General features: G+C 45.0%; 2 protein-coding genes across 2 annotated transcripts in view; one reads left to right on the forward strand and one right to left on the reverse strand.

Annotated features, from left to right (window-relative positions):
* The window catches only part of LOC129705150 (receptor-interacting serine/threonine-protein kinase 2-like), a 31,494-nt gene extending 18,722 nt beyond the window's left edge, over positions 1-12,772 (forward strand). Inside the window, exons 8-14 of the mRNA XM_055648586.1 lie at positions 2,501-2,530; positions 2,833-2,871; positions 4,042-4,080; positions 5,946-5,975; positions 7,887-7,925; positions 8,635-8,673; positions 9,279-12,772. Coding sequence (XP_055504561.1) covers positions 2,501-2,530; positions 2,833-2,871; positions 4,042-4,080; positions 5,946-5,975; positions 7,887-7,925; positions 8,635-8,673; positions 9,279-9,550 — 488 coding nt within the window. The 3' untranslated portion in view covers positions 9,551-12,772. The remainder of the gene's footprint in view (positions 1-2,500; positions 2,531-2,832; positions 2,872-4,041; positions 4,081-5,945; positions 5,976-7,886; positions 7,926-8,634; positions 8,674-9,278) is intronic.
* Positions 12,773-14,652: 1,880 nt separating this feature from the next.
* Positions 14,653-27,631, reverse strand: part of LOC129705151 (adhesion G-protein coupled receptor G5-like) — a 68,594-nt gene continuing 55,615 nt past the window's right edge. Inside the window, exons 15-21 of the mRNA XM_055648587.1 lie at positions 26,718-26,763; positions 26,528-26,631; positions 25,122-25,246; positions 22,098-22,366; positions 21,062-21,161; positions 18,133-18,407; positions 14,653-16,292 (exon numbers count right to left, since the gene is read on the reverse strand). Of these exons, the coding sequence (XP_055504562.1) occupies positions 16,213-16,292; positions 18,133-18,407; positions 21,062-21,161; positions 22,098-22,366; positions 25,122-25,246; positions 26,528-26,631; positions 26,718-26,763 (999 nt within the window). The 3' untranslated portion in view covers positions 14,653-16,212. The remainder of the gene's footprint in view (positions 16,293-18,132; positions 18,408-21,061; positions 21,162-22,097; positions 22,367-25,121; positions 25,247-26,527; positions 26,632-26,717; positions 26,764-27,631) is intronic.

Below are 27,631 nucleotides of genomic sequence, written 5' to 3' on the forward strand. Positions count from 1 at the left end.
ACCCCGGGTGCTGTCTGTGCAGAGTTTGCACGTTCTCCCCGTGATGGTGTGGATTTTGTCCGGGTGCTCTGGTTTCCTCCCATATTCCAAAGACATGTCGGTTTGTTGGATAATTGGCTTCTGTAAAATTGCCCCCGATGTGCAGGATAGAACTAGCGTACGGGTGGTTGTTGGTCGGCATGGACTCGATGGACCAAAGGGTCTGTTTGCACTCTATTACAAAACTAAATTCTGCACATGACTTTGCTTTACTGTTCCTTGGCAACGACGACTTTCTTACAACTGGGCAAAGAGACCATTCAGCTCGCCAGGTCTGAACCAGCCCCAAGCAGAAAACTTGCATTCCCTCATCTCCCTATTTCCCTGTGGCCCCCTTAACCCCTCCTTTTGCAATTCCCCTTGGATTCTTTTGCCACTGAACTACACTGGAGGCAGTTTACAATGCTCAGTAGGCAGCACAGTGGCGCAGCGGTAGAGTTGCTGCCTTACAGCACCAGAGACCCGGGTTCAATCCTGACCACGGGTGCTGACTGTACGGAGTTTGTACGTTCTCCTCATGACCTGTGTGGGTTTTCTCCGGGGTCTTCAGTTTTCTTCCATACTCCAAAGACTTACAGGTTTGTAGGTTAATTGGCTTTGGTGTAAATTGTCCCGAGCGTGTATAGGCTATTGTTAGTGTGTTTGGATTGCTGGTGGGCGCGGACTCGTTGAACTGAAGGACCTGTTTCCATGTTGTAACTCTAAACCAACAAACCAGCCTATGTGCCTGTGGCAGGAAACTGGAGCACCTAGGAGAAAAAACACAGAATCCAGACTGTATATGGATTACACCCGAGGTCAGGAAGATGCACGGGTCCTTGGACATGTGAGGCAGCAGCACTAACCGCTGTGTCACCAGGCCATGTTTTTCCTGGGACGTGTTGAGTTTAGTTTAGAGATACAGCATGGAAACGGGCCCTTTGGTCCACGCTGACTGTTGGTCACCCGTTCTCATTAATTCCATGTTATCTCACTTTTACATCCACTCCCTACACACTAGGGACAATTTACAGAGGGCCAGTTAACCCACAAGCCTCCATGTCTTTTGGGTGTGGGAGGAAACCGAAGCATCCGGAAGAGACTCAGTCACAAGGAGAACGTGCAAAAGTACATGTGGGCAGCACCTGACATCAGGATCAAACCCGGGTCTCGGTGCTTTGAGGCAGCAGCTGTGCTACCATGCCGCCTGGTGTGGATCATTTTAGTTGTTGAATATTAGCGTCATACCGCCATTGAGGCCCAACTTGCCCACACCGGCCAAAATGCCCCATCTAAACCAGCCTCTACTGCCTGCATTTGGCCCATATCCAAGTAGTTGGACAGGCTAGATGCAGGAAGATTATTCCCGATGTTGGGGAAGTCAAAACAAGGGGCCACAGTTTAAGGATAAGAGGGAAGCCTTTTAGGACTGAGATGAGAAAATCATTTTTTACACAGAGTGGTGAATCTGTGGAATTCTCTGCCACAGAGGTAGTTGAGGCCAGTTCATTGGCTATATTTAAGAGGGAGTTAGATGTGACCCTTGTGGCTAAAGGGATCAGGGGGTATGGAGAGCAGACAGGTATGGGATACTGAGTTTGGATGATCAGCCATGATCATATTGAATGGCGGTGCAGGCTCGAAGGTCCGAATGGCCTACTCCTGCACCTATTTTCTATGTTTCTATCCCTCTAAACCTGTCCTATCCATGTACCTGACTAAATGTTTCTTAAACGTTGCGATAGCAACTGCCTCCTCCGACAGCCTGTTCCATACACCCACCAGCCTATGTGTGAAAAAAGGTTAGCCCTCGGGTTCCCATTAAATATCTCACTCCTCGCCTTACACACATGTCCTAATGTTGTAGAATCTTTCCCTCTCTGCACCAAAAACTTGGAGCAGGTGCCGTAGCATCTTGGATCACAATTTCCATTTGGAATAAACAAAGCCATTTTTATTCAGCGGTCCAACTATGTTGCGTAACCTAACAACTAAACAGTGGGGCAAATAACCTTGGATTGCCATCTCCACTAATTGGCTAAAGAATGTGGATAATGTGACGAAAACAGGCAATAATGGAAAGATAATTGTAGTATTACGCCAGTTTATAAACTTCCTTAAAAAGGTGTTAAAGTTGTACATTTTACCTGGAGTCGAAACAACGAACTGCAGATGTTGGTTTACTGAAATGTACACAAAGTTCCGTTCAGGCAACATCTTTGGAGAACATGGATAGGAGACGTAAAGGATCGGGACCCTTCTCCAGAGTTGCTGCCTGACCTGAGTTATTCCAATATTTTGTCCTTTTTTGTGCATTTTTCCTCGTATTTTGCACAATTTTTAAAATGTAGGGCAGTTGTTCAAGGCTCCGATAGGTTGCAATTCAGGACCACAGTTAACTGTTCTGCTGTCAACTCTAGCTCAGTTTAATTCTTGTTGCGATATTCCCAGCTGATTGCTATCTCTGCTTTGTTTTGTTCAGAACCTGTTGAGGAGCAGAATAAAAGCTACGGTGAGTCATCAAATAAGTATTTTACCTCTTTGGTTGGGAGGTCTATCCCTGTGCTGGCTGACGGAGAGCAAGGAGGGGGACAAATAGGGGAGTAAGTAGAGGTACAGTTGGCCGAATAGCCCTCTCTTCCCAGAACCAACTGCTAGGATGGAAGGGCTGTAAGGCCTCCTGTGCCTGAACCATTTTGTGTTGATGGTATTTTCTCAACCATCCAAAATCATCAGGGATCTGATTGGTCGATTTGAACAAATTGTGATCCATTTCTAATCGCTTCTTCCCATGGGTTTTTCTTCCTATTCCAGAGCCTGTTCAGGAATTCGCCCAGAAGGAATGCAAGGCTGGTAAGTTCTGTGTCAGTCCATGTCTTTTGGGTCTTCTCTGGCCTCTTGTTCCCCAGCCCCTGTCAAGGGTCAGTGGTGCCAGGAAGCAGTGCCGGATTTAGATGAAGAGAGGCCCTAAGCTGTTCCACTTGTGAGGCCCCCAACGACCGGACAGCCATGGCGGCCAATTCAAAGCGAGGGAGAAAGTGCCCAGCGCCGACCAGTTGCCGTTGCAGTGCGCATGCGCAGGGCGGCCGATGATGTGCTGCCCGTGGTTGTGCGCATGTGCAAGGCGGCCTGCCGTGCCGGCGGATGAGGAGCGAGCAGAGCCCGGCGGCCCGGACACGGATAGCGGGGGGAGATGGAGGGAGAGAGAGAGAGATAAAGAGGGGGGCCGCCCAGAGTTGAACGGTAGGTGTTCTGCCTTGGCCGGAGGCCCGCCTAGACCTCGAGGCCCATCCATTTTTTCGGGGGGCCCCCTAGAAAATGGGGGCCCTAAGCTATAGCTTGTTTAGCTTATACGTAAATCCGGCACTGCCAGGAAGTCTAGTAGGCCAATTCCTTCTTAGTGCTCATCTATTGAGCAGCAGCTGCTTTAACCATAGTTATTTAAGATGAATGCATGGAATTGGCCATATTGGTCAATACATGACTGGGAGGCATTTTGCTGTGGTCAACGCAGTGTGATGCCATAATAATGATTACTAAGTGGATGGCTTGACTGAGGAAATATAGGGAGCCAGCAGATGTAATGCAGCTTGAGTGTACAGAGAAGGGAGTGGGGACAGGGAGGGACTGAGGAAAGAAGAGATGAGGGAAATAAAGGGGTTGTGAGAGGGAGGATGCAAGGAGGTAATAAGGGGGCTGGTGAAGGTGGTGAAAGTAGGAACAGGGTTCAAAGAAGAGTGGAGGGTTTAGGGAAAAGTGGGGAGAGTGAGGGGAGAGAAAGATGGTGGAGATAAGTAGAGGTTGGGGGCGAGGGGGCCTGTACAGGGAGGGAACATCGGGTGGAAAAACAAAAGGATCTGGGAACGAGGGAGAGCCTGAGGATGGAGGAGAAAGATGTAGTGACAGGAGAGAGGTGGAGAAGGAGGGGGGGGGGGGGGGGGGGGGGGGGGGTGATGGATGGAGATGGCGGACTCTACATTGCAGCCAGCAAATAACTATTACTGCATTTCCCTCTCTTTGTAGAAGCGTGCGATGATACCAGCAGAGAGGGAACCATGATGAGTGAGTAACTGGCATTTGAGGGAAACCAATCCGGCAGAAGGCTCCCATCACATCTGGACCCAGGTTGTGGGGCTGAAGGGGATTTTTGTGCCATCATGGACTCAGAACTGGCTCAGTTCTTTGGGTCACCTCCACCTTGAATGTAACTGGTCCCTTCTGACCTTGTCCATTATCTGTGGACTTGCAGGGCAGCACAGTGGCACAGCTGGTAGAGCATCTGGCCCACAGCGTCGGAGACCCTGGTTCGATCCCGACCTCTGGTTCTGTCTGGAGTTTTCACATTCTCCCTGTGAACACTTTGCTTTTCTCTGGGTGCTCCCATTTTCTCCCACATCCAAAAGATGGCCATTGTACATTAATTGGCCTCTGTAAATTCCCCTTCGTGTGTCGGGAGTGGATGAGGTAGCAAAGAACTAATGTGAACGGGTGATTGGTGTTGACTCAGCGGGCCAACGGGCCGGTTACCATGCTGTGTCACCAAACTAAAATAAATCTCCCTTCACCTATCCACGACCTTCAGAGATGTTGCCGGACAGACTGAGTTGCTCTAGCACTATGCGTCTTTTTTGTTAGACCAGAGTCTGCAGTTGCTGTGTCTCTGCTGAAAACACTCAACAGGTCTGGCAACATCTAAGGTGACAGAGAACCAACGTTACAGGTCAAAGATCTATCATCATAGCCAGATCAGCCAGGCTCTCTAGAAAACTAGAATTTGCAGCATTTTTTTTTTTTTTTAAGTAGTACAAATTGTATTGAAGAATATATTGATGGCTCTGCCACAGAGCACTACCCCATTGGGAAAAGATTGGAAGCATTTTAAGCCTATGTATTGGAATGCCTTTATTCCGTTTATGTTTCTGGTCTTTGTAAGCAAATGGCATGTTGGCCTTCATAACAGGAGGAGTTGAATATAGGAGCAAAGAGGTCCTTCTGCAGTTGGACAGGGCCCTAGTGAGAGCACACCTGTAGTATTGTGTGCAGTTTTGGTCTCCAAATTTGAGGAAGGAATTTCTTGCCATTGAGGGAGTGCAGCGTAGGTTCACAAGGTTAATTCCTGGGATGGCTGGACTGTCATATGCTGAGAGAATGGAGCGGCTGGGCTTGTACACTTTGGAGTTTAGAAGGATGTGAGGGGATCTTATTGGAACATATAAGATCATTAAGAATTTGGACACACTAGAGGCAGGAAACATGTTCCCGATGTTGGGGGAGTCCAGAACCAGGAGCCACAGTTTAAGAATAAGGGGTAAGCCATTTAGAACAGTGATGAGAAAACACTATCTCACAGTTGTGAGTCTGTGGAATTCCCTTCCTCGGAGGGTGGTGGAGCCCAATGCTCTGGATACTTTCAAGAGAGAGCTAGAAGGGCTCTTAAAGATAGCGGAGTCAGGGGATATGTGAGAAGGCAGGAACAGGGTACTGATTGTGGATGATCAGCCATGATCACATTGAATGGCGGTGCTGGCTCGAATGGCCTACTCCTGCACCTATTGTCTATCTGATTGTAGATATTTTAACGGTGGTTACTTCAACTGAATATATGCAATTGGCCAAATTGATCAATAAAGTCTGGAAAGCACTGGCCAGATATTTGTGGTTGACCGATGGAGAGATCAGAATCATCAACTTCGATCACCTGAGCTATTCCAGCATTTTGTCCTTGTATTTTGCACAATTTAAAAAATGCAGGGCAGTTCTTCAAAGCCCTGATAGGTGGCAATACAGAACCACAACTGCTCTCAACTCTAGTTCATGGCTCATCGGCCCGATTTTTCTGTTGAGGGGATTGTGGCTACCAGTGTATGATGTTGAAGACCAGTTGCGTTATTCCCAGCTGATTGCTATCTCTGCTTTGTTTTGTTCAGATCCCATTGAGGAGCGGAATGAAAGCATTGGTGAGTCATCAAATAAGTCTTTTACCTCTTCTCTTCAGTTGGGAGGTCTATCCCTCTGCTGGCTGAGCCGATCCCACCTGGGACCAAGGTGAGGGGTCTTAGTATCCCTGGAGCATGGTCCTCCTTAGGAGTGAAGTAGATGGCAGTGGAGGTTCAAGCGGGATCGTTGCCATGATGGATCTTGGGGTAGTGAGGGATGGAGATGGATCAGCTCGGACCCTGGAACCCTTTTGCTGGTGTGCACATGGTCAAACTGTAGAGAGTGTAGAATCGGCCTGAATTCTCCCAATCTTCCTGGTCACCTCTCCGGGAAGAGTGGGAGTGCCTCGACTAATTATCTGAATGGTGGCTATTATCTGAATGGTGGCCAATTAAGAAAAGGAGAGATGCAACGAGACCTGGGTGTCATGGTACACCAGTCATTGAAAGTAGGCATGCAGGTGCAGCAGGGGATGAAGAAAGTATGTTAGCATTCATAGCAAAAGGATTTGAGTATAGGAGCAGGGAGGTTCTACTGCAGTTGTACAGGGTCTTGGTGAGACCACACCTGGAGTATTGCGTACAGTTTTGGTCTCCTAATCTGAGGAAGGACATTCTTGCCATAGAGGGAGCGCAGAGAAGGTTCACCAGACTGATTCCTGGGATGGCAGGACTTTCATATGAAGAAAGACTGGATAGACTTGACTTATACTCGCTAGAATTTAGAAGATTGAGGAGGGATCTTATAGAAACTTACAAAATTCTTAAGGGATTGGACAGGCTAGATGCAGGAAGATTGTTCCCTATGTTGGGGAAGTCCAGAACAAGGGGTCACAGTTTAAGGATAAGGGGGAAATCTTTTAGGACTGAGATGAGAAAAACATTTTTTACACAGAGAGTGGTGAATCTCTGGAATTTTCTGCCACAGAATGTAGTTGAGGCCAGTTCATTGGCTATATTTAAGAGGGAGTCAGATGTGGCCCTTGTGGTTAAAGGGATCGGGGGTGTGATGGCTGCTCATGGAGAGACTACTGGGCTTCGTGGTGAGCCTTGTGCCCTGTGACAGTTGAGCAACTCTCCCCGATACGACCACAGACTTGATCTTCAACAGCATACACTGGCAGCCACAATCCCCTCTCAACAGGAAAATCCAGCTGATGAGCCTTGTTTGGCTTCACAAGAGTCTTTGATTCCGTCACCAAGGGGGAGACGCGGAGAATTCGTCCCAAGGTCAACACCCTTCAGAAATTCTCAACTGGTCTAATGATCGCAAAGTCTGATTGAAACCCATGGGCCCATCACAGGTTTGAACCCAGTGCAGACTGGAGTTAACCAGGTTGTGTCAGTGCATCAACTCCCTTCTCATTTCAATGTTTCTTTTTGTCTCCAACGAGAGAGCCTTTGGAGCGGAATTAGATCAGAAGGTTGAACAGGAGGCGTTCACAAAAACAAGCAAAGACCTTAACCCACAGGACCATTACAGACCCAATCACTTCCATTGGAAAACCAAGAGCAACAAAGTCTCGGGCATCGAGCAGGATACAGATGTGCAGATTCTGAGAGCCATCTTCTTTGATTCCAATGATAGCGTGGTCTGATTGAGGGGGGGGGGGGGGTTGTTGGGGGGGGGGGGGGGGAGGAGGTGGTGGTGGTGGGGCAAGGTTGCAAGTACTCCCAAACGTGAGGTGGTTTGACTGAGGAAGAGAAAGGAAAGGGACAAATAGGGAGTAAGTAGAGGTACAGTCGGCCGAATAGCCCTCTCTCCCTAGAACCAACTGCTAGGATGGAGGGGCTGTAACGCCTCCTGTGCCTGAACCATTCTGTGTTGATGGTATATTCTCAACCATCTATAATCATGAGGGATCTGATTGTTCGAACTGAATGAATTGTGATCCATTTCTGACTGCTTCTTCCCATGTTTTTTTCTTCTAGAGCCTGTTCAGGAATGCACCCAGAAGGGGTGCAAGGCTGGTAAGTTCTGTGTCAGTCCAAGTCGGTTGGGTCATCTCTGGCCTGGGTTCTCCAGCCCCTGTCAAGGGTCAGTGGTGGCAGGAAGTCTAGTAGGCCAATTCCTTCTTAATGCTCATCTATTGAGCAGCATCCGTTAGCAGCTGCTTTAACCATAGTTATTTGAGATGAATGCATGGAATTGGCCATGTTGGTCAATACATGACTGGGTGGCATTTTGCTGTGGTCAACGCAGTGTGATGCCATAATAATGATTACGAAGTGGATGGCTTGACTGAGGAAATCTAGGGAGCCAGCAGATGTAATGCAGCTTGCGTGTACAGAGAAGGGAGTGGGGACAGGGAGGGACTGGGGAAAGAAGAGATGAGGGAAAGAAAGGGGTTGTGAGAAGGAGGATGCAAGGAGGTAATAAGGGGGCTGGGGAAGGTGGTGAAAGTAGGGACAGGGTTCAAGGAGGAGTGGAGGGTTTGGGGGAAAAGTGGGGAGAGTGAGGGAGATAAGTAGAGGTTGGGGGCGAGAGGGCCTGTGCAGGGGGGAACGTCGGGTGGAAAAACAAAAGGATCTAGGAATGAGGGAGAACCTGAGGATGGAGGAGAAAGATGTGGAGAAGGAGGGGTGCGAAGGTGGGTGGGGGAGGGGAGGTGATGGAGAGATGGCTGACCCTACATTGCAGCCAGCAAATAACTATTACTGAATTTCCCTCTTTTCCTAGACGTGTGCCATGATGCCAGCAGAGAGGAAATCATGAAGAGTGAGTAATTGTAGCATTTGAGGGAAACCAATCCGTCAGGAGGCTGAAGGGTGTTGTTGTGCCGTCATGGACTCGGAACTGGCTCAGTTCTTTGTGTTACCTCAACCTTGAATGTAACTGGTCCCTTCTGACCTTGTCTATTATCTGTGGACCTCCAGGGCAGCACAGTGACACAGCTGGTAGAGCATCTGGTCCTGGAGGGAGGGGGAGTGGGGGGGGAGGGTGAGGGGGCCCCTGACTTCATCTCCGGGCTCGTCCCCGACCCCGAACCCAGACTCGTCCTTAGTTCTAGTGGCAGCTTCGTTCTCGGCCCCTGTCACATAGTGATGTCTCTCTGGTTTTCATTTCTGAAATGGGTGAGTTTTCAGTCTGTTTTTAAAACTTTAAACGAGTAACAACTTTGGAAATATATCGGTGGGAATGTGACGGGAAGATGTTTATTGCCTCGACGGGTGAAAATGTGAGTAGAATGTGTGAAAATGGGAAGGCTGTGGCCTAGCATTTGGAAGGAGATAGGAATTAACCAGATATTCACGCACTGGCGCATTGGAATGTCTTTATTCCGTTTATGTTTCCGTTTATTTGGTCTTTGTATCTGATTGCAGATCCTTTATTGGTCGTTAAGCCAATTGAATGTTTGACATTGGCCAAATTCATCAATAAAGACTGGAAAGCACTGGGCAGATATTTGGGGTTGACCAATGAAGAGATTGTAATCATCGAATACGATCACCACTCACATGGCTTGGTCGAGATTGTCTACCAGATGCTCTGCAAATGGAAACAGCAGCAAGGACACATGGCCACCCGAGCTCAGTTGGTGCAGGGTCTGAAGGAGATCCAGAAGGAGCATCTGTGGAAAGAGTTATGGAGTTAATGCTGGAGCATTAATGGATTTCCTGAATGCTCTGATTTATTTCCAAACTGTGGAATCCCTTTTCCTGCCTTTGGACTAAAGACTTCTCTTACTTTTCAGAATTAATTGTAATCTTGACTTGTGTTGGAGGTGCAACACGTTCATTCATTGAAATGCAAGACCAGTCTCCTACCTTAGTTTTGCCCAGGCTCATACACGATCTGTTGCCTGTAAACTGTTGCAAATTTATTGTGCAAGACAAACGTTGTGTGAGGCTTGCTTGCCCGTACACACTTCTCTGGTTCATGAGACTGTGGGTTTCAGGCTAACACTCCACGCAACATCCTGTTGCACGTACTAACTGTCTGTTGGAGGCGACATTGAATTGATTCCATATCTGGCCTTTTAGGACAAGGCAATGAATTCCTTGACAACACTTGATGAAGAGGCAGGACAGCACGGTGGCACAACAGTAGAGTGGTAGAGATCTGGGTTCGTTCCCGTCTACAGGTGCTGTCTGTACGGAGTTTGTGCATTCTCCCTGTGACTGCATGGCTTTTCCCCAGGTGCTCCTATTTCCTCCCCCATTCCAAAGACGTACAGGTTTGTAGGTTAATTGGCTTTTGTAAAAATTGTAACTTGTCCCTAGTGTTCAGGAAAGTGTTATTGGGATAGCTGGTCCGCATGGACTGAGTGGGCTGAGGGGCTTATTTCCCCTGTATGCCTAAACTAAAGAGTGGAATGTCACCTGAAACATCACCTATTCCTTTTCTCCAGAGATGCTGCCTGACCTGCTGAATTACCCTAGCATTTTGTGTCCTATAATAGTTTTCCATTACCTGGTGTTGCCAAGAGCTGTAGTTCACCCATTGAGCAAGAAAATTGTGTAGGAAGGAACTGCAGATGCTGGTTTAAAACAAAGGTAGACACAAAATGCTAGACTGTGGCAGGCGGCATCTCTGGAGAGAAGGAATGGGTGACGTTTTGCATCATGACCTTTCTTCAGACTAAAAATTGGGTCCAGCTTTCTCTGTTTATGAATGAGATTTTTGAAACACACTGAAGACTCGGCAAAGAAAGGTTTCAAAGGTCTTTTATTGTCACATGTGCCAATTAAGGTACAGTGATATGCGAATTGCCATACAGCAACACGGAGGGGAAAAAGCAACAAGACACGCAACTACATAAAAGTTAACAAACATCCGCCACAGCGGATTCCTCACTGTGATGGAAGGTTTTTAAAAAAAAAAAGTCCAATCTCCCTATTTATTCTCCCACGGTTGGGATAGACGAACCATCCATCAGGGCGTGTGGCATTCTCTGCCTCAGAGGTGGAGGCAGGTTCTCTGGATGCTTTCAAGAGAGAGCTAGATAGGGCTCTTAAAAATAGCGGTGTCAGGGGATGTGGGGAGAAGGCTGGAATGGGGTACTGATTGTGGATGATCAGCCATGATCACATTGAATGGCGGTGCTGGCTCGAAGGGCCAAATGGCCTGCTCCTGCACCTATTGTCTATTATCTATTGGCGGTCGAAGCTCACGCTCAACTCGAATATTTTCTCATCCATTGATCGTTACAATCATTGACTTGATTTCCAACAAAATATTGAATTATGTATTAGCTCAGCGTATAACAATCAAATGTTTTCAGTATAATAAAGGAATGAAAATATGTAGCATCTGTATATTAATGCAGAGTACAACCAATAAGCAGTGCATGGTGACCCATTAACTTTAGAGCAGTGTTGACTGAAGAATGTGAAGAAGCCACACTCTGGTTGTAGCCTGTAACTGTAGAGGTCAGGCAGAGGATGAACCTCTTCTTGCGCAGGGCGTGCACAGCCTAAAGTTGTGGGTCAACTTGTTCTGTTTGATCCATTTGTTTGTGCACGTCGGGTTGATTGCATTAGTCGAAACGGGATGGACCACCCCAGAGGATGAACTGCCACAGCAGCACAGCTGGTAGAGCCACTGCCCCACAGCACCAGGGACACAGGTTCGATACTCTCCCTGGGCACTGTCTGGGTGGAATTTGCATGTTCTCCCTGTGACCACATGGATTTCTGCATAATTTCTTCTCAAATCCCAAAGCTGTGTGGGTTTGTAGATTAATTGGCCTCTGACAAATTGTCCCTAAAGGGTAGGGTGTGGATGGGAAAGTGGGATAACATGGAACTAGAGTGAACGGGTGATCGACGGTTGGTGTGGGTTTAGTAGGGCAATGCACCCGTTTCCATGTAGTATCTTTAAACTAAAGGAAGGAAGAGATTGGACATATTGGGTTGTTTTCTCTGGAACACTGGAGTTTGTGGGGAGACCTGATGGTTGAATGTAACATTATGAGGCACAGATGCTCTTCACCTCTATATTGACAATATGTTCCTGGGTTAGGAGATCAATCAATGATTTTGTTTTTAAATAGACGTTCAAAGCTTCTATATCTTCCAACTGAACCTTATCCTGCTCTGGTCTTTGGCATTTCATACAAATATCCTACATATCTACTGTAAATGGGCTAGGACCTTTTATTTGACGGGCCACCTATGCCATTATTTTCCTTGAACTTTCATCTGTTACAAGACTCAAAGGAAACTCATCGTGTGACACCCTTTAGAATTATAGCCCTCACTTATTTCCCTGAGCCCAGCCTCACTATAAATGCTATTACTACCTGGCACAGTGGCTCAGCAGATGGTGCTGCCACCTCATAGTTCCACTGACCCAGGGTTAATCTTGTCCTCCAAGGCTCTTTGGGTGGAGTTTGCACGCTCCGCCTGTGACTATGGGTTTCTGTAGGATCCTCTGGTTGCCTTCCACATCCCACAGCTGTGCAGGTTGGTGTGTTTATCATCCATTGTAAATTGCCACAGAAGGTGAATGGAAGGAGAAAATGGGTGGAGATCTTTTGTGAGAGAATAGATTACAGGGAAATGAGTGGGAGAATGGGGGTACATGGGATTGCTTTCAAGAGCTAGTAAAGACATGATGGGCCAAATGGCCTCCATCTGTGTTGTGAGAAAAGCTATTATTTATATTTGATTCCACATTTGATACAGTACACAAAATCCAATGGAATAAATTGTATATATATTTTATTGTAATTAAAACAATTAGCTCCATACAGAAAACAAGATACTGTTGGTTGCAAAGTTCATGCATATTCTACATTAAACGTACAGTAACGAGCATTAATCTCATTATTTTACAAGCCGCCTGGTCATATTCTATTTCACTCGACTAACATTCTAATGTTTATGCTATAAATCCAGATTATAAATGTCAATCAATCTTCACGCCCAAGAATTTGTCTAACACTTCCTTAAACATATCAACTAATGGCCTCCACAGCACTCTGTGGCAATGAGTTCCACAGATTAACTACCCCCTGACTAAAGAAGTTCCTCCTCACCTCTTTTCTAAAAGAGCGCCCTTTAATTCTGAGGCTAAGACTTCTGGTCCTAGACTCTCCCACCTGTGGAAACATCCTCTCCACATCCACTCTATCTATGCCCTTCATTGTTTTCTAAGTTTCAATGAGGTGCCCCCTCAACCTTCTAAACTCCAGACAAGTAGAGGCCCAGTACTATCAAAAGCTCATCATATGCTAACCCACTAATTCCTGGAATCATCTTGTAAACCTCCTCTGGACCCTCTCCAGAGCCAGCACATCCTTCCTCACATATGGGGCCCAAAGGAGCAGGCGATGAAGGCAGGAGAGAGATCTGTGGGTGGTGAGGGGATTCTGAGGTGATGAGATCTGTGGTAAACTAGTGTCAGAGCGGAGGCTGCCCAGTCAGCCATTGCACAATATTATACTTAGTCTCTGTCGAATAACTCCTACCACCATCTCACTGGGACACAGTGTAGAACCCTGTAAGGAGGTTTTCTCTGTCAGTTTATTCATATGACATTGTCCTGTTCAATTAATCTACTCGTTCACTGTTAAAGCCACTTGGAGACGGTCCACGATCCTCAACCTGTGAAACCAGCAAGGCCATTGCATAAACGTATGGGGTTCCTACACTTGCCAAAGATGAGTTGTATTACCCGACAAAGGCCCTCCCCATGTTACCACAGGGTTCTGATCTTGGCAACTGTTTTGTAGCCTGAATGAAGAATGAAGACAGAAGCCAACCGAGGGCAGCGTGTGGTTAAACCCGAGCGTTTAACTCAGCCATGGCCACAAACCCATCTCCCACACGTCGGAGGATGCCTGCAGCCATGCAGCGCACAGCAAGTCCATCCAACCAAGCACATGCTCCTCACTACGGTCAGGAGTTCATAACTCAGGGAGCACCCTGAATGCAGAATGTTGCCCACTCATATCTAGCTACATTGAAGATAATATAAGATACACTTTGGTTCAACCTATCTAAGCAATTTAATATTTGGAAGCAGCTCCTTGGTATCAATACACCACCTTCCATGATAGGTCGTCCATACATAGTCATGTTTTATTTCCCATAGATTTGAGATGCTGCATTGGCTAAACCATGCACATCACTGTTGATGCATCAATGCTAACATATTCACATTGATATAAACCAGTCTGGGTGCACTTTGTGGCTGCAACTCTAATGCAGTAAATAATATTCTGCCACATTATATTTGCATTGGATGGAAGAACATCACAGAAACAGGCTCCTTGGTCCACGGAGACTGCACCGACTCAAAAAGAAACTCACTACATCCAACATCAGAACCAACCATGATTCGGCCGGCTTTCAGTTCTGAACTCTTTAGATCGGAACAAGGTCAGTTACAAAAATAATTGTCTCAATGTTATGACAAGTTTGTACGTGAAATGGTTATGATGACTAAACATAAACATTATTACAACATATGCTGGAAATGACAGCTGCATATATACTGTATATCCTCATAAAATTCCTATTTCTTGCAACAAAGAAGATAAACTCAAATATAATAAACTATTGAAAAGTAAAATAGAAGATAGACACAAAATGCTGGAGTAACTCAGTGGGCCAGGCAGCTTCTCTGGAGAAAAGGAATAGATGACGTCTCTGGTCGAGGCCCTTCTTCGGAGTCTTGAGTCTGAAGATAGATTTCGACCCAAAATGTCATCTATTCCTTTTCTTCAAGAGATGCTTCCTGACCCACTGAGTTACTCCAGCATTTTGTGTCTATCTTCGATGTAAAACAGCATCTGCCGTTCCTTCTTACAGATATGGTATTGTGAATTGAGGTAACTTGTCTGCTATAGTATAACTTTAATTTCCAAGAGTGTTGGTTTCACTTTCTAAATCTACTTTTCTCAAGGTGGGAAACTCATAGAATGACTCAAGACCAGTACTGGGGGTGTGATTGGTGCAGTTAAACCACAGAGGTGGCAGCATTCTCGTGAACCACAAGGGATCCAACCTACTGGGAGATGTTAAAAACATTGACGGCCAAATTTCAACCAAGTGTTTCGGTGTCACGTTGGAGTTGCCGCCTTACAGCACCAGAGATCCACGTTTGATCCTAACTACGGGTGCTGTCTGTATGGAGTTTGTGCGTTTTGCCCATGACCACGTGGGTTTTCTCCAGGATCTCCGGCTTCCTCCCACACTCCCGAGATGTACAGGTTTGTAGGTTAATTGACTTTGGTAAAGATTGTAAATTGTCACTAGTGTGTGGGGTAATGTCAGTGTTTGGGGTGGTCGCTGGTCAGTGCGGACTCGGTGGGCCGAACGGCATGTTTCCGCCCAGTCTCTAAACTAAACTAAACTAAAGTAAAGGAATATTTTCCGAGTACTATATCAGACAATTTTGGTAATAGATGCATAACAGGTCTAATATTACAAGTTAAACAGTAAAGGATCTTTCGGGAGAAAGGAGTTGTTGACATTTTTTATCAAAACCCTGCATCAGGACTGACGTGGAGAGGGGAGATAACCAGTGCAAAGGGGAGAGAGGAGGTGGTGGGACAAGAGCCATTGGTGATTGCTGGATCAACGAGGGGTGAGAATGATGGTCAAATGGAGATAGGTAGGTGAGGGGGAGGGATGGAGTTGAGAGGTAGATTACAGGTGGATAATAGATGGAAGCAGAGCAAAGGATAAAGAGAGGCGGATGGATCTCCATGGGAAGAGGGGAGGGTGAAGGTAGAGTCAGCTGGTGGAAGATGATAAGCAGGAAGTCAATGCCAGCCAGTGCAGGAATCGTAGGAAGGTGATATTGGGAACCATTAGGTGAGGGGTTGGGGCTGGGAGGGCTGGACGGCAGAACCAGAACCAGATGGGAGGAGGTGAGCCTGGGGTGACATGTGCGTGTAGTAGGTGAATGGAACCAGCAGGGGGAGTGGGCAAGAATGGGTGATGGATTGGGGGGTATGGGATAGGAATACAATAATGGGAGAACCAGAGGGGAATTGGAATAAGAGAGAGGGTGGAGCAGGGAAGGGAAGGTACGAGAGTGGGAACTTTCTAAATTCAATGTTACCCAAAATTGGACAATCTCATGTACCTACTATTGACTGTAGGCTACCCAGGCAGAACAGAGGAACAACACCTTGTGCTCCGCCCATGTAAACTCCAACACAACGGTATGAGCATTGTATTTTCCAATTTTAGGCAGAACTCTCCTTGAGTGAGTTTCTCCCCACAACCCCTTCATTACAAATTTAAACCTTTTTGGGAAAATTATTATGTCGATGAATGTAGTTTTACTTCCGTTTCTTCTTCATTTATCTGAGGTGTAATTTGTGGATTGTTCATTGGCTGATCTTTTTACAGCGCAGTACCACAAGAATATGAAAAATCCTGCAAAGATACAAAAAGAAAATGGCATCTGGATGTTAGAATTTGTCAACAGTATGTATGAAGTGGGCAAACTGTTATCATTTCAACAATTAAAATTAAAATTTAAATTGAAGGATAATCAATATTTTAAATATATACAGGTATGTGACTTTATGAAGAAACATACACATAGATTTCAAACTATATTTTTAGATCCTTTAGAAGAAGCAATGAATATCAAGGCTGATTCACAAAAATTAATATCATACTTTTATAATAATATATTAAATAGAGAATCACCCTCAACAGAAGCATTAAGGGAAGATTGGGAACAAGAGCTAATGACAAAGATCTCTAAGGATAGATGGGAAAAATATTTGATGAATACACATAACTGTTCTATTAATGCAAGACATAATTTAATTCAATTCAAATTATTACATAGAATATATTATTCAAAAACGAGGTTGAATAAATTTTATCCAAACGTCTCTCCCAGATGCGATAAATGTTTGTTTCAAAACGCTAATATAACACACTCATTTGTTGGATGTACAAAGTTGAATAAATTTTGGAGTGATATATTTGATATATTTACAAAGATTTTCAAGTCAAGAATAGAACCCAAAACGGAATGGATTATATTTGGAATAATAGGAGAAGATACCAATTTAAATAAAGATCAAAATGTTTTTTTTAATTATGGGTTAATAATTGGAAAGAAATTGATACTTAAATTTTGGAAAAATACAACCACACCAACTGTTAAAATGTGGATTAGGAATATGATGGACATAGCACGCCTTGAAGAAATGAGACTCCGACTAATAGATAAATATGACCAATTCTTAAAGAGTTGGTCTCCTTTCATCGACTTTTTGGAATCATGTGATGCAGCGGTGCCGTAAGGATTGCTGATTTCAGTTCATGACGCGGATAGAGCTACATCTCCGAATACAGATTTGAAAAATTCTCTTTTAAGGGGCCTTCTCTTCTATTTCTACTTTCCTCTTTCTCTCTTCCTTTTTTTATTTTTTATATACACACTTCACGTTTTTCTACTCTCTACCATCTATTTTTCCACTTTTTCCCCTTTCTATTGCTTTCTTTTTCTTGTTCTGCTTACTTCTTTCTTATAACATAAAACTAGAGGTTGTACGTAGAATGGATTACGGTATTACATAGTTGGCACCTAAAATTAGGTGCCACTGTACTGTTTTGTGATGTATTAACTTCTAATAAAATAAACAAAAACAAAAAAAAAAAAAAAAAGAATTTGTCAACAGTAACTACTTAATAAGCTAGTTGTTTAGAACTGATTTTTTTAATTTAAATTCAGAGTTCTGCACTGGTGCAGCTGGTAGAGCTGCTGTTTCACAGCACCAGATACCCAAGTTCAATCCTGACCTCCAGGTGCTGTCTGTGTGGAGTTTGCGTGTTCTGTGAAAACGAGGGTTCCCTCTGGGTGCTCCTTTTTCCTCTCATGTCCCACAAGACGTGCGGAATTGTAGGTCAATTGGCCTCTGTAAATTGCCTCTAATGTGTAGGGAGTGGAGGCGAAAGTGCGATAGAACTAGTATGAATGAGTGATCAATGGTTGGTTTGGACTTGGAGGTTGAAGGGTCTGTTTCTATGCTGTGCCTCCAAACTGAAAGTAAATATATTAAATGTACCCCCTGGAGGTAGTTAATAAAAAAAATCATATTTAATGCCCTGTATTATTAAAAAAAAACAATCATAAGATGAATTAAGAAATTAATAAGCTGAACACCCATAACTAAATTATTACCATTGCATGCCAGCTGTTACTATGGCATGCATGTATATTCATCGCAATATAACTGGAGAATCTTGCACTAACCTTGCAAGGAATTGAGGATGCAAAACAGGTACCTTTCAACCACCTGTTCTCCAAATGAAAAGAAAGCCAAAACCCAGGTCATGCCCAGTAAAACGCTGAGACCAAGGATGGCCCACATGTCCTTATACACAGGTCTCGACCCGGAATGGGTATCGTTTCGCATCTGAGTTAACTTGGTGCAGATGGTGATCATCATTGCAAAGTTCATCAACCATATCAGGCCGAAAAAGCCAAAGTTTGTAACATAATGAACATTGTAATTTTTTATCCAGCACCTGTTTAAAAAACATATGCAAGTCATTAAAGTATTTAATTTGGTTTAATTTATGACTCATCTTTCAATGCATCCAATGTTTTGTTCCATTGCCAAACTTGCCCTAAACCTTCAAGATAATTATTTTTCTTTGTGTAAGCGCTGCGATCTGGTACCAAAATGCATCTTGAACATAGAAAATAGAACATAGTACAGTACAGCACAGGAAAAGGCCCTTCAGCCCACAATGTCTGTGCCGAACATGATGTCAAGACCAATTCTTATTAGCCTGCACATAAGCCATATACCTCTATTCCCTGCATATCCATGTGCCTATCTAAAAGTCTCTTAAAAGTCACTATCATATCACTTAAGTAAGTAAGTAAGTAAGTAAGTTTATTGGCCAAGTATTCACATAAGAGGAATTTGCCTTGGTTCTCCGCTCGCAAGTAACAACATGACATATAGTGACAGTTACGAATAGAAACATAGAAACATAGAAATTAGGTGCAGGAGTAGGCCATTCGGCCCTTTGAGCCTGCACCGCCATTCAATATGATCATGGCTGATCATCCAACTCAGTATCCTGTACCTGCCTTCTCTCCATACCCTCTGATCCCCTTAGCCACAAGGGCCACATCTAACTCCCTCTTAAATATAGCCAATGAACTGGCTTCAACTACCCTCTGTTGCAGAGAGTTCCAGAGATTCACCACTCTCTGTGTGAAAAAAGTTTTTCTCATCTCAGTTTTAAAGGATTTCCCCCTTATCCTTAAGCTGTGACCCCTTGTCCTGGACTTCCCCAACATCGGGAACAATCTTCCTGCATCTAGCCTGTCCAACCCCTTAAGAATTTTGTACATTTCTATAAGATCCCCTCTCAATCTCCTAAATTCTAGAGCGTATAAACCAAGTCTATCCAGTCTTTCTTCATAAGATAGTCCTGACATCCCAGGAATCAGTCTGGTGAACCTTCTCTGCACTCCCTCTATGGCAATAATGTCCTTCCTCAGATTTGGAGACCAAAACTGTACGCAATACTCGTACTCGCAATACCCTATACAACGGCAGTAGAACCTCCCTGCTCCTATACCCAAATCCTTTTGCTATGAAAGCTAACATACGATTCGCTTTCTTCACTGCCTGCTGCACCTGCATGCCTACTTTCAATGACTGTAGTACCACGACACCCAGGTCTCGCTGCATCTCCCCTTTTCCTAATCGGCCACCATTTAGATAATAGTCTGCTTTCCTGTTTTTACCACCAAAATGGATAACCTCACATTTATCCACATTATACTGCATCTGCCAAACATTTGCCCACTCACCCAGCCTATCCAAGTCACCTTGTAGTCTCCTAGCATCCTCCTCACAACTGACACTGCCCCCCAGCTTAGTGGCATCCGCAAACTTGGAGATATTGCCTTCAATTCCCTCATCCAGATCAATAATATATATTGTAAATAGCTGAATGACTCAGAAAACACTAAACATTAATAATAATAAAACGTTAATGATAAAACACCATTGATCAAGCATGTGAACCAACAAAATACCAGATCAAGGGAAGCCTACAGATTTTTGGCTGTTGAGTAGAGCAACTACTCGTGGATAAAAACTGCTTCTATGTCTGGCTGTGGCAGCTTTGACAGTCCGGAGTCACCTTCCAGAAGGAAGTGATTCAAAGAATTTGTGGCCAGGGTGAGAGGGGTCAGAGATGATCTTGCCCGCTCGCTTCCTGGCCCTAAGCAAGGATATGGAAAGTAGATAAGTAACCTCTTTATAAACATGCCACATGCTACATGTACTTCACTGCAACCACCCATCTTCTTTGTCCCCCGAAATGAAATAGCAGAAACTGTGCTGTGTCTCAATTGAATGCTTCTTGTTCCACACGCCTGTTTAAGTCATTCATATTTATTACCTATCCTGCCACTGGACCGGCCTCTCCACCACCTCTTCCTGGCCTCTCCACCACCTCCACCACCTCTTCCTAAATGATATTGATGTTTTATCAGCTCACTGACATTCTCCAATGTTTCTCTATGACAACGAGTACTGAATGCAGGAGAAATCACCCAAGGGTTTGGTGCTGCAAGAAAGCGTGGAATGACCAAGGAGCAAACCGTGGTGCAGCAGTAGAGTAACAGCATTACAGCGCGAGAGACCCAGGTTCAATCCCGACTACGAGTGCTGTCTGTACGGAGTTTGCACGTGGTCCCTGTGACGCGTGGGTTTTCCCCGGATGCTCCCGCATCCTCCCACACTCCACAGATGTGCAGGTTTGTAGTTTAATTGACTTTGGTAAAGACTGTAAATTGTCCCTAGTGTGTAGGACAGTCCTAGTGTGGAGTGCTAGCTGATCGGCATTGACTCAGTAGGCTGAAGGACCCTTTTCCATGCTGTATCTCTAAACTAAACTAAACTAAAGGACCATGTTTGATTGCTGGACACAATATAGATAAACTGACCCTGTTTTTCTCCCCTCCCCCAAGGCATTCTCTAACCTTCAGAATGGTAACATGGTCACCACAAACATTCCGCTATCAGCGGACACAGAACCTGAGAACATCTTTCCCCGCATGGCACAGTAGATATCTAGCTCAGTTGAAATTTAACAGCGGAAGACAATCAAGTATCAACATTATTGTTTGAGGCAAGGCTAACTTGACCTACGTTGAAACAGAGCTGTTTGTGTCCTGTATATGAATCTCCAACGTCCCATAGTTGTCTGGGTTCACTCCAACACACACAAACACCACCACGGCAGGAATGCCTGTCAATAGAAGAAAATGATATGCATTCATCACTAAATCAATACTTAACAAATATTACTCAATGTGTGCCATGTTGAGAATATTAAGAATGAATTAATTCATCTTTTTGAGGATTGGCATTGGAGACAGGCAATTTTATAAATTTTGCATTCAATGTATGTTCAGGAATGGCACACGTCAGATTCAGATTAATTTATTGTCACATACACCAGGGTGCGAGGAAATTCCTTGCCCACATGAAGTAAGGCATATTTAGTTTAGTTTAGAGATACAGCGTGGAAATTGGCCTTTTGGCCCACGTAGACCGTGCTGACCAATGATCCCTGTTACGCTAACACTATCCTACGCACTGGGGACAATATACAATTTTACCAAAGGCAAATACCTTTCAACCTGGTGGGACAGGCAGCATCTCTGGAGAGAAGGAATGGGTGACGTTTCGGATCGAGACACTTCTTCAGACTGATACCTATAAACCAGTATGTCATTGGAGCGGGGGAGGAAACCGGAGAAAACCCACATGGTCACAGGGAGGATGCACAAACTGCGTACAGACAGCAACCACAGTCAAGATCGAACCCGGGCCTCAGGAACTGTAAAGGACCAACTCTACCACTGTAGTTTCTTCCATTGGATGTGACATTTCAGTCAGTCTGGTCCTAGCAAACAACATATTTTCTCAGTGATTTGTTTAGTAAGTTTCATCTTGCATAACACCAAGTTAAATAAACTCAGTTTTGGGAACATAACTAATACCAGCTCCAGAAATGGGAGATATACTGACCTCATCATCATGAGTTATATTTAGGAGTGCCAGTGCTGAACAGATATAACGGGCATGTGCTATTTGATAAAATATTCTACTGGGTCAATGAACAGTTGGTGTGTAAAGCACAAAGTGTCATCAAAAAGCAAAATAGATGACTGATACTCACCCCAACCCGCGATAGCCAGTTTATATATGTAATGTCTGACATAGATGTTGAACACTTTGATCAACATCAAGTAGAGATGGAGGCCTTCAATTGCCATCCATGCGAATGTGCTCAGCAGTGAATAATGAAGGAACACAGCAATGGCCTTACAGAGTCCATCAATCGCCAGCTTGCTCAGCCACTCGTTGGCCATGAAATTCACGTTCAGAAGAAAGTAGGCAATGCAGAGGTTAATGTGGATCTTGGTGGTATGATCCCTCTGGTTCTTCCTGAAGCAAAAGATAAACAGACACCAACTCTATGAGCTACAATCAGACCTAAATAACTTTTGTGACTCGACAGACACGGATCACACCAGAACAGACAATTGGGCTCTACGATGTTGTTCACAATATTCTCATCTGCTTTAGTCATTTTTAAAATGTTCTGTGGCTGTCGGGACATGAGTAAAGGTCGGATGGGTATTGGTGAGTGAATGTAGGATAGGATGACTTGCTTCATGTGGGATGGAGAAGCAGGATTCTCTTTACCAAAGGCACAGCTTAGTTTCTAGGCAGAAAACAGCTTTCAGCATGGACTCTTACTGTCCTATGCCGGTAGCACTTCTCAGGCACCTTCAACACCCCCATCTTCTCTCCTCCTGCATCCCCTCCTCCTCCTGTCTCCTCACCCAACCTCCTCCTCTCTCCGATACTTTCCCTGCTCCTTCTGCTCCTTCCATCTCCTCTCCTGCTCTCTCTCCTTTGCCATATCCTCTCCTCCCTGTCTCTCCTCTGCTGCTCCTCTCCTCCCCTCCACCTGCTCCCTCTCCTTCCTCCTCCACCCAATCTCTCCTCTCCCGCTCCCCTCTCACCCCCATGCACCTGCGCCCTCTCCTCCCCCCACCTCTCCTCTCCTTCCCCACCCCATCCATCCACCACCTGCTCCCTCTCCTTCCTCCCCCTCCCCTATTTCTCCTATCCCGCTCCTTCTCCCCCTGCACCCGATCCCCGTCCTCCCACAGATCCTCTACTCCCCCGCCTCTCCTCTCCTCTCCACATTGTCCTTCTACCTCTCCTTCCCCGGCTTCTTCTCCTCCTCCCCGTCTTTCCTCCGTCCACTCCCTCTCATCTCCGTTTCTCCTCCATCTCTTGTTCCTTCAGCTGCTGTCCCTCAGCCCACCGAGACCATACGACAGCAAGGATGAGCAGCATTCTGCGACAGCCCTGACTGAGGACCATTGTGCCTCCACAGCGTTGCACACACTGATACGCACAGCAAGAGTTGGCGGAGCTAGCACTGCAGCGTCTGGTGCTCTGACGTGGGACCCACACTGACACCAGGAGCTGGCTGATTAGAGGATCGATCACTGCTTTGGCTAATGGGTTGACATGTACAGTGGGACGGCTGCTGGTGAGACGCAGGGAGCTAAGCTTCACCGTGAATTAAAGGTGTTTGAGCATCAGTGGACATTCAAGGAATAGAAACCGTGTGCGTGCTAGTCCCTCCCAGAGTCCCACTGTCTCTACGGAGTAATTGCGTGGGTTTTCTCCAGGAGCTCCGGTTTCATCCCACATTCCAAAGACGTACAAGTTTTTAGTTTAATTGGCTTTGGTATCATTGTAATTTATCCCTAGTGTGTGTAGGATAGTGTTAGTGTGTGGGGATCGCTGGTCAGCATGGACTTGGTGGGCCGAAGGGCTTGTTCCTTCTCTAAACTAAACTAAACTAATGCCATGCACCTTTAGCATTGAAAGAACCTTTTCCAATCTTTCCTGTGTTGCACAAGCATTGTCAGTGACTGGTGGCTTAGCTCTCGACAGATTAGTGAAGTTGTTGGAGGCATGTCAGTGCTGGGTAACTTGAGTAACAGTGATGCTACTGGGTAATTAGTACAGAGATAAGCAGGGGTGGCGCAGCAGTAGAGCTGCTGTCTTAAAGTGTCAGAGACCAGTGTTCGGCCCTGACTGCGGGTGACGTCTGTATGGAGTTTGTACTTTCTCCCTGTGACCACAAGGATGTACTCCAGTTTCCTCCCACACTCCAAAGACATAAAGGTTTGCAAGTTAATTGGCTGCTGTAAAATTGTAATTGTCCCTGGTGTGTGTGTACGATGATAGTGTCTGGGGCAGTCGCTGGTCAGCACGGGTCGAAGGGGCTGTTTCCATACTGTATCACTAAAATCTAATAATAAGTGGCAGGGGCTGCCTTGGGTAAGTGGCAAGTGATTAGTGGCTGTCAATGCTGGATGATTAGTACAGAGTAGTTAATGGCAGTGCTGGATAATTGGTAGAGGAGTTAGTGACTGTCTCAATGCTGGTGATCCATGCTGGGTAATTTGAAGAGTAGTTAGCAGCAGTGTGAATGATGAATGATCAGATTGCTCATCTCCTTTAGTGATGTAAGGAAAGGCAAGTAGAAGGTTTGCAGAAGAGATTGATTTGCAAAATATACTTGTTGATAAGTGGACTGTGTTCAGTGTTCATGTTATAGGAAAGATCTTGCCAAGCTGGAAAGGGTGGACAGAAGATTTACGAGGATGCTGCCAGGACTTGAGAGCTTGAGATATAGGGAGAGTTGAGCAGGCTAGGACTTTATTCCTTGGAGTGCAGGAGGATGAGGGGTGATTTTACAGAGATGTGCAAGATCACGAGAGAAATGGATAAATAGGTAAATGCACAGAGTCTTTTATCCAGAGTAGGGAAATCATGAACCAGTCATACTGTACTGTAGGTTTAAGGTGAGAGGAGAAAGATTTAATAAGAATCTCATGGGCAATTTTTATACACAAGGGGTGGCAGGTATATGGAACAAGCTGCCGGAGGAGGTAGTTGAGGCAGGTGCTATCATAACGTTTTTGAGACATTTGGACAGGTACATGGATAGGATAGGTTTAGAGGGTTATGAGCAAAGAGCAGGCAAGGGGTACAAGTGTTGGTTGGCGTGGGCAGGTTGGACCAAAGGGCCTGTTTCCACGCTGTACGACTACGACTCTGCGACTGAATGTAGTGTGATCACAGAATGCCGTCTGGTCACTAGACTCACCTGATCACGCAGTAAACAAACACCGTGACGGCTAAGAAGAAGGACGAGACCCCACAGCCAATCATCGAGATGTACGTTAATGCGGTCAAGTCCGTTTGGTCCAAGACTATGTCTGGGCCCGGATTCTTCAGGAGATAATAGAAACCAGTGAGCAAAGATTCAACCCATTCTCACTTTGAATTATGTATTTCTAGAGATGATTCCAACAAATGTGAATAAAGTTATGTGAATATTAATAATGCTTGATGCATGCAATTGTGAAAAAAAGATACAAACTGCTGGAATAACACAGTACGTCAGGCACTTCAGAAAACATGGATACAAGTTGTTGGCCATGCAGATATAAAGATAGAAAATATCGGGAATTATCCCGTTTGCTCACTGCATTTCATCAAAACTAAGGCATTATTGATGTTTTGATGAAATGCAGTGAGCAAACACGATAATTCCCGACATTTTCTATCTTTATATCTGCACGGCCAACAACTTCCGCTGTTATTTTCCCTTCAGCTCTCTCTTCTCTTTACCTTTGTTTTTCTTAATCTTTGGAACTCTAAAGTAGAATAGCTGTGTCTCACAGCCACCCCGACTGGCACCGTTATTTACAGCGCAAAAACTAACCGTTTTCGCGGTTTTTAACAGGTTTGACAGTACGCGTTTCTAGTATCAATAACATGTACCGGAAGTGACGTATGTACCCCAGTTGGATTTTGCGGCTCCGTGCGTGAAGACCTATGACCCAGTGACCTTTCGTGAAATCACCCTATTGATCAGCGCCGACCCAGTGGGTTGAAGGGCCTGTTTCTCGGCCCTCTCTCAAAAGTAAACTCAGCTAAACTAGGGAATCAATACTCAGTCAAGCCTAACAGGTTCTATCATCAGTGGGGAGATGCGCTGAGTCAGTATACAGAGTCACTGAGTCAGCGCAGAGTAGGTATACTTTCACAGGGTGATTCAGCAAAGAAGGGGAGATCGACGAATTTGAAGCACGTGCAGAACAGGCTGTAGAAGATGAACTGTTGAAAAGAAGAGGATAAAGGGAAGGGCATAGTCAGCAGAACCGCTGCCTCACAGCGCCGGAGACCACGATTTAATCCTGACACTGTGTGAAGTGTGCATGTTCTCCCTGTCACCCCATCGGTTTCCTCCGGGTGCTCCAGTTTCCACCCACATCCAAGAAGATGTGGTTGATTAATTGATTGAATCTGGATACAATGAGATTAGTGTAGGATTGGTGTAAATGTGTGGGATGCTCAGACTTGGTGGATTGAATGGCCTGTTCTGTGCTGTAATAATCAATGACTCTTTAACTCTGTACTAGATTAAGGGATTACTGAGATGCTCTCTAGAGATGACAAACATTGCGCCATCCCAATCTCTGGATAACAAACACACATACAACTTACCATTAGCACAGCAAAGTAGGTGAGGTGGTTACATACGCATATGGTTTGATTACCCTCCACTGTTGTATTACAGCCCATGGAATGCCAGCAACCCGCACTGTTTTCTGTAACATTAGATTATGGTATAAAGATTATACTTTAAATAGATTTCCCAACACTAACTGTAACCTTTAAACAGTCTTCCACCTACCATCATCACTTTCATACCAGAATACACATTGATGGCTATATCCACTCTGTAATAAATGGAATTGTTTTTGTTAGTTTGTGTTTTACAATAACCTCTTGCAATGACTGTTCAGCAATAAACTGTGGGTACCAGGATCTATAGAAACAAATCCTGGTGCTACAAAATGAACACAACTGATAATCACACGTCAAACTAAGATCATGGAGAGAAGCTGTACATCTCCATTATACAGAGTCCCACTTTCCTGCTTTTATTCTTTGTAATGTCATGTAAACAGCAGCAATGGAGTCACTTTCTAATCTTGTTAAAAAGTTTGGAAATTAATTAAGAACAGCATCCAGAAATCGAGCGACTTTCTGGAAAAACGAATAAAAGGCCTGATTAAAATGGATATGGAGAGGATGTGTCCACTAGTTGGAGAGTCTAGGATCAGAGGTCAAAGCCTCAGAATTAAAGGATGTTTCTTTAGGAAGGAAATTAGGAGGAATTTCTTTAGTCAGAGGGTGGTAAATCTGTGGAATTCATTGCCACAGACGGCTATGGAAGATCAGCCATGATTGAAGGGTGGAGTAGACTTGATGGGCTGAATGGCCTAATTCTGCAATCACATGAACTTTACAGGGAACAGTCAACTTTACAGTTTTTGACACAAAGGGTGGAGGGTGTATGGAACTATGCTGCCGGAGGAGGTATTTGAGGAAGGTCCTATCGCGATGTTTAAGAAACATTTAGACATGTACATGGATACGATAGGTTTAGAGGGATACGGGCCAACTGCAGGCAGGTAGGACTAGTGTAGATGGAACATGTTAGTCGGCGTGGGCAAGTTGGGCCGAAGGACTGTTGCCACAATGTATGAATCTATAACTCTATGACCCTATGAGTGAATCTCACAGAGTTGCAGTTCTATTAGA

The sequence above is a fragment of the Leucoraja erinacea genome, chromosome 17, assembly GCF_028641065.1.
Source record: "Leucoraja erinacea ecotype New England chromosome 17, Leri_hhj_1, whole genome shotgun sequence".
In the NCBI taxonomy this organism is placed as follows: domain Eukaryota; kingdom Metazoa; phylum Chordata; class Chondrichthyes; order Rajiformes; family Rajidae; genus Leucoraja; species Leucoraja erinaceus.